This window comes from Acanthopagrus latus, chromosome 15 (assembly GCF_904848185.1).
Source record: "Acanthopagrus latus isolate v.2019 chromosome 15, fAcaLat1.1, whole genome shotgun sequence".
In the NCBI taxonomy this organism is placed as follows: Eukaryota; Metazoa; Chordata; class Actinopteri; order Spariformes; family Sparidae; genus Acanthopagrus; species Acanthopagrus latus.
In genome coordinates, this window is record NC_051053.1 from 3,286,255 (window position 1) to 3,293,682 (window position 7,428).

Sequence of the window (7,428 nt, forward strand, 5' to 3'; positions counted from 1 at the left end):
CCACAATGACATTCTTCCTAGGACAAATGACGTCACTTTTGCCATTCATGTGTATTTGGCTTTCAATTTCGGATATCCACAATAACATTCTGGATAGCTGCAATTGAATTCTTACTAGGTAGATCTATTTGTGAAGCAGATAATGGTTGTCCTGTGCCTGGTTGATGTCTCCTGGTATTAAACTGACAAAGAACAAGTCAATACTTTCAAGCCAGATTTTGCCGTAGAAATCACTGTGAATACAATGAATGATCCATAGCCTACTTCCGTATTTGAGCGCGTTCCCGCCAGCGGCATGCAGATCCTGGCGTGCAGGCACTTCTCGGCATAACACCGGTCCGCCATGCAAGAAAGACATTTTACATAGATGCCAAGTATGCTAAAATGAATGCTGAGCTCAAAAGGTTGAATAATTAAAAGTTACTTTCCCTGGTAAGTAGTTACTGTTACTGTGGAAGAAGTAACTAGTAACTGCAACTAATTACTTTTTAAAAGTAACGTGCCCAACACTGGTAATCACACAAGCCAAGGAGTCCGTGAAAGGGGAAACAGGAGAACCGTGTGTAGGGTAAACTCTGGCCGTGCACGTGGTCGAGGTATGCCGCGTCTGGGTGGAAGGACAGTCAGAGTCGGAGCGCATCCTTACAGTGCGCTCTGTTATCCTTGGAGAGTCCATGGAGAGCAAGCGTGGACATATTAAACAACCTCCACTAACGCCTCTCTATTCATTTAAAAGGATGTTTGTTGTGTTTTTGAGGATTCCGACAATACTGTGATTTATTGATATTTGGAAATTGATGCGGCCACGGGCCGCCAGTTGCCCATCCCTGATCCAAAGTATAATTCCCTCTTGTTGTACAGGTCACATGCTGGAAGAAGTTGGGGAGAACAGTTTTTAAGTCGCCAGCCATGTGAGTGCCGTCAAGATGGACACGCAGTTGTTTGTTTACAATAGCCAGGAGGATGCTAAGGGCTTTACTAACATTAGCATCGGGGGGAATGTAAACAGCAGTGATGGTAGCTACGTTTAGCTCTTGTGGTAGATAGAAGGGGCTGCATGCCACTGAGAGGGCTTCAATACCAGGACAGCAATGTCGGGCAGCAATCCTGCTGTTGAAAAAACAGTTATTTTTCAGGTAGATACAGAGTCCTCCTCCTCTGCTCTTCCCTGACTCACTGCCTCTGTCCTGCCGGTAGCTTGTGCAGCGTGCTAGCTGTACCGCGGCGTCCGGGATGCGTCGGTGTAGCCAGGTCTCTGTTATAATACTCACACAGCAGGTCCGGACAGATCGGTGTGAGGCAATGAACAGCTCCAGTTCATCCATTTTGTTCGTGATGGATCTGGCGTTGGTGAGGAAGCTGCTCGGTAGTGGAAGCTGGTGTGGTTGTTTCCTAGTCTGGACAATGGACAACAATGAAAACCATTGGTGCACAGAGATATAACTTCTGACATATCACCTTTAATAAACTCATTACAAATGGGAAAGCCATGCACAGTATATTAAAAGCTGTCATTTGTAACACCTGCTTAACAACTTGTTGCCTGGTAGCTTGTAGCTCAGTTAGCTGTGCAGCTAAGTGGCCATATTAACGGAATGGAGTCTGCCCACACTGCAGCCTTAGATGGCTTCAGGACTATGACACAGAGGACAAGAAGATATGTCATTTACATTCAGGTCATTTTTGTTCAGAGCGACTTATAGTAATTCATACATACATTCATACTCTGATGGCAGTGGCTGCTTGGGAACAATTTGGGGTTCAGTATCTTGCCCAAGGAAACTTACACATGCAGACCAAGGGAATCAAATGAGCGACCTTCAGCTAACAAGATGCAGGCTCTTAATCAGAGTTATAAACGGTACAGTATAGTTTATGAGAGTAATTTGGTGAATTGGCTATCTTTTCCCTTCTTCAAATGTAAATTGGATGTTATTATTTATCATAATTAATAATTACACCTGATAATCATTCATTATTGTAATCACAGTGGCTGAGCTAAATGGAAAAACAACCATTCACGCTTACATTCACACCTATGGACAATTGAGAGTAACTGATTAATCTAACTGAACTTTTTTGAATTTCTTTGGATTGTGGGAGGAAGCGGAAAAGAGGAAACAGCCCTCCTTGAGCATAAATGGATAATGATGTCAAGTCAAGTCTCAAATACCAAGCACACAGCTGATGCAGAGAGTCCTCCGACACAGCAAATTCTGGCCTTTGAAATAAACTCTCTGGGAGTTTATATCAACTACATTTGAGTGTACATGTGAGACCATTGAATGAACTCCAGGGAAAAGTTAAAGTAACTCTTTTTCGGGAGTTGATTTTTTAACTATTTTCTGGAGTTAAAACTGAACACTTGTGGGAGTTAAAAAAACTACTCCCATGTGGGGTAAAAACAACTCTCACCTGGAGTTAATTTGAATGTGAACTCTTTTATGGTATTAATAGTCAAAACTTAAATATGTTAAAAAGATTACTACGAAACAGACTACGAAAAACATAGATTGTCACACATTTTTATTTTAAATGCATGTTTGATTTTGAATCAAAAACTGTAAACATGTTACATCAAACCACATACAAAGTGCAAACATTGTATAAAAGCAATGCACAAATGTCTGACAAGATTTCTGTCATGCAGGATGTATGTCTTGTATGAATTAACATGAGGTAGACTTTAAACCTTCAATTTAACCCTCCTGTTGTCCTTCTGGGTCAAGGAAGGAAGGAAGGAAGAATAGAGAGAATGAAGGAAGGAAGAAAAAAAGAAGGAAGAAGGGACGAAGGGAAAGGAGGAAGGAAGGAAAGAGAGTGTAGGAAGGAAGCAAAGGAAGGAAGGAAGGAGGGATGAAGGGAAAGAAGGAAGGAAGGACAAAGGGAAAGCTGGGAGGAAAGAGGAAGGGAAGGAATTAAGAAAAGAAATAAGGAAGGAATGATAAAGGGAAGGAAGTAAGAAAAGAAAGAAGGAAAGAAGGACAAAGGGAAAGATGGGAGGAAAGAGGAAGGGGAAAAGGAAGGAAAGACACAACATACAAATGTGAATCACACCCATAGGACATTTGAGCATCAAAACATTTGAAATGTCTTAATCTATCCATTTCCAGAACCAGTATCTTTTTTGGGATGTTTTCACTTATTTGAAAAGCATGGAAATGATCATGGAAACATGTTTCATGCTCAACTGAAACAAAAACAACTTTACCATCATGCAAAATGATAGAGATTATTTTGCTAAACACTGGCATGTTTTCATCAGTGCCTGTGCAAACGAAGAGGCCAACACAATATTCAGCTCCACACTTTACCCAGTTTGAGAGTCTGATAGTGGCTTGTGAATCAATGTGAAGATAAGCAGCTATATCTTCTGTATAATCCAGTGTTTCAAGTAAACACTGTTTGACTGGACCAGACTCAACTGCTTTTGAAGAAAAGCATTCCCAATGATAAGCTACAGCAAACTGGTGTTTCTTTGCAAATGATACTGTCAAATTCTTGAAATTCTTTACACAGTCTTTGAAAAATTTGCGTTTAGCTTCGAACCTCATTGTCCAAATATGAATGAGTGGTCCGATTTTTCGAATGCACCTCGGATAGTGCACCATAAAATGATGCTTTGGAATGAAGTTTTTTGATGGGTACAGTTCTTTGAAGAGTTGGTGATGTTCAATAATCAGATGCTTCAAATACACAGTCATACCTTCTGTGATGGAGTATGAGAACACAATGTTTATAATGTTTAGCAACAAGAGCAACAAGTGCCAGTGCAAGTCATCCTCTGGTACCAGGTCACCAAATATCAAAGGTATGCTTGTGACCAACCAACCAATGCATTTAACCCTAATCCATTTCCTCCACAGTCAAGGTTTACATTTGTTGGTTTGTTTTTCTTTTCCAGATAGCCATAATCAAAAGCATACAGTCTATTTAACAAGCTTTCTTTAGAGATGAAATGATCAATCAAATACAGAAAAAGTAATTTGACCTCATATTGACCAACTCCTTCCAAAATATCGTGCATGATATCAACAGCATAATTTTCAGCAATATTGAAATATTGCAATGTATTAAGTATGCACTTTCTCTTGATGCCAAATGAAGAGGCTAATGTAGGATCATCTACCAAATTAGTGTAATGTTGATGATTCAGAACTGGTGATCTTAAAGTCACACGTGGGTCATCTTCTGAGAAAACTGACTGAGCTGAAGATTTATCAGTTAAGCAAAATCTACATAAATAATTTGCACTAAATGACTCCATGAACCCAAGAATGCCATGAATACCCAAGTTATCACCAGTAATTTGTGCAAGTGTACCATATACAGAAACCTCAGCAAATGGAACAGCAACCCCAGAAGTCTCTAATATTTTCAAGTCCTTTACTAAGGGTTTCAATATTTCATCAGTCCCATATTTCTTAACGTCTTGTGCATAAACAGTGACACCAGATGAATGTTCATTAAGGCCGAATTCACCCTGGGGGGAAGATTTCGAAGGATGAAGTAAAGGCAGCCAACTTTATGTATACCTTTTTTTGATCCAAGAGAATTTGCACACTCAAATTCATCATAATACAACTGGATTTGGAGGGCAAACTTACTACTTGAAAACAAAGGATGATTTTTGAAGTAGCTTCCATCACAGAAGTCATCATATTTGTCACTCTGTGCACATGTTTGCATCATCTCACAAATATTTTCATTCTTGAAAATGAACTTAAGTGTTTTCAATATTGGAACATATATGAACTTGTCATTAATTGGAACTTGCTCATAGTTTCCAGTTTTGGTATTCCTCCTGGAATCATACCTTACTCCTAGGCGCAGTTCAACTGGCTGTACTATATCCCATTTTTCCCTGAAATATTTCTTCCATTTGCTATCAGAATTCAGTTGGCTAAAAGGGTTGTCCATACTTTTAAATAACTCTTCTATGGCTGATCTGGAGGGGTTGTCAGCTGGGAGTATGTTCAATACTTGGTCCTGAATGTTAGACTGCAAATCTCCTACAAATTCCTCTAAATTCTCAATGGTAGAAAGAACTACAGTATTTGGTACTCCACTTCCCAAAAGTTTGGCTATAATGGAGGCACACATATCTTTGTTGTGAGTTGACACTGAAGGGCCTGCCTCAATAATCTGGGATGAAGTAGAGGGTGTTTCATCATTTAAGCACTGAGAATTATTGTGCTGTTGGCTTTCATGGCTAGAGGGGGTCTCAGGAGACACACAGGTGTTATCACTCAAAGAATGTATATTAATCAAGTGTCTTCTAAATCCAGAATAACTTGAAAATTGCAAGCAACATCCTACTTGACCACATTTTAGTCTCAATTTTTCCTAGAGTACATCCCATGAATTAGTTTGAGGTGCCTGAACAAAAGTAAAGCTGTACGAAAGGATGAAGCACAAAAGGAAACATCTGAGCATTTTTGCTGGACAAGCTAATTACTGCTTGTTCAATAGCTTTGCGCTCAGCTCTTTGACACTTGGAGTTTCTTCTGTTGTACCTATGTCAATGTTGTACAGAGTAGTTTGTAAAAACGTGTACAGACTGGCCAGAGCATCATCATATTTCACACTGAAAACAAAGTGGGACTTGAACAACTCGTCAAATGCACCCAAGGATGTACAAGACTGGCATGGAAGTAGCTTTCTATCCAAGACTATGTAGAAGCTGGAAACCTGGGCCTTTGAAGTCCCTGAGGCCAGAAGATATGGCTGAGGGTGTCCTTCGGTGCTCTTTAGGTGATCCTGCAGGCTCTGGCAGGACTGAAACACAAAGAGTTGCATGAACAATATTTCGTACCATCTTCACAATCCTTTTGAAATTTCACCAGATGATCTGTTGCCTCTCCAACACTGATCTTCTTTGGCCTCTTCCTTCCAGCTGGTTGTGGAGTGAGAAGATGCAGGAGGACAAGAAGAGAGGCCATGTCACTGTCCCACTCTGCAGACAGTGCAAATAACACAGTTAACTTAAGAATGTCTGCCTTCATATTTCTACGTTGTGGATGACAGGGTTTCCTTTTGTCTTCTGCTATTCACCTAAACTCTTAAACCTCACTACGCAGAGTGGACTAGCCATTACAAACTTGTGCAAACTGATACACAGCATACAGAACGTAGATTATACTATCAGACAGGATTGTAAAGTTGTATGTTGAGGTCCAACTTAAGTTACATTTAGTCATCAATTTTTGTAGTAAAATGTCAGTGTGTAATTTAAATGTAATGTTAATAGTTGTTTATTATTAAAAAAGCAGAACAAAGGTACAAGCTGTTTTTTTTACTGTTGCAATACTACCTGGCTCATCTGCAGTGTCAGGTTTTTCATTCAGGGCAGATGTTAGCAGTTTTTTCAGCAGAGCTGTCTCTCTGAGCGTCTTGGCCTCTTGGATGACCTTGTCTTTAAAACCGGTCTCTGCTCCAAACATCAACAAGAAGTCTTGCAAAATCTAATACAAAAAAAGGACTACTGTTACAATCACTGAAAGTAAAATCAAATATTTTCACAAATGTTTGTTTAAATTAACACTTTTTGCCTACCAGTCCCTTCGTGTCCAAGAAACAAGGAAACATTTGAAAAATATCTGCTGATTGCTGTGGGTCATGAAGCATCTGTTGACAATATGGGAATGTCTCCCTCATCTTCTGGAAGACTAAGTCATGATCGGTGGTGTGGTGAAGAAGAGACATGGCCTCCATACATTCATCTCCTGTTTGCTGGTCATCTAGGGAGCCGAGTGTTCTTGATGATGTGGGACCCCCTTTTAGCTGAACTCTGTTATGGGATGTAGATGTGGTTCTGGACTGACGTTGCACAGTCTTGACACACCACTCAAGGAAGCCTTTGTTGCTCTGAATGTCATAGAAATGTTCCTGAAAATGAAAAAGAGTATTTCTGGTTAGAGTGCAGACAATATCTAGTTTTTGACAGCCTTAGTGCATGTATGCTGCTTAGACACAAAGATCAACAAACCCAAACGTAACAGCCATCATTATTTCACGACACGGTTACATTTCAAACTAACACATCCCTTTTTTCAGTATGGGTCCTTCAAAGATGGGAAAAGCAACACAATCCCAAGGGCGTGAAACTCCTTTGTTGTCTTGTTTACAAATCTCCTGCAAAAGTAAAAGTATTGTTTATGAGAATATTCTTGCCCTGTCTACAAATGTGACTTTGATGTCACTGACATCAAGTGTCTTACCCTTCCTTTTCACGCATGTGAGCCACAATGATGTTCACCATTAAACGCCGGGTGGAATCTTTCAAACTCCTGGTCTCTTCATACTCTTTGATCACAGTCATGCCTGCTGGCTTAGAAGTGAGAATTCGCTCCACTGCCTAAAATAAAAAAAATAAACAAACAACATAATCAATACATTAATTAAGATGGACTTCGAAGAAAGGCCAAT

At 39.9% G+C, this 7,428-nt stretch overlaps 1 protein-coding gene and 1 long non-coding RNA gene across 9 annotated transcripts in view; both read right to left on the reverse strand.

Annotated features, from left to right (window-relative positions):
* Positions 1-226: 226 nt before the first annotated feature.
* The window catches only part of LOC119033960 (protein snail homolog Sna-like), a 23,025-nt gene continuing 15,823 nt past the window's right edge, over positions 227-7,428 (reverse strand). The window contains exon 4 of the mRNA XM_037124595.1: positions 227-1,397. Coding sequence (XP_036980490.1) covers positions 726-1,397 — 672 coding nt within the window. The 3' untranslated portion in view covers positions 227-725. The remainder of the gene's footprint in view (positions 1,398-7,428) is intronic.
* The window catches only part of LOC119033961, a 5,950-nt gene continuing 2,239 nt past the window's right edge, over positions 3,718-7,428 (reverse strand). For 6 of the 8 annotated variants that reach the window (XR_005079442.1, XR_005079440.1, XR_005079445.1 and 3 more), the window contains exons 8-11: positions 7,221-7,357; positions 6,556-7,134; positions 6,314-6,464; positions 3,718-5,956 (exon numbers count right to left, since the gene is read on the reverse strand). This is a non-coding gene — a long non-coding RNA (uncharacterized LOC119033961). The remainder of the gene's footprint in view (positions 5,957-6,313; positions 6,465-6,555; positions 7,135-7,220; positions 7,358-7,428) is intronic. The other 2 variants (XR_005079441.1, XR_005079443.1) reach the window with 2 other exon arrangements.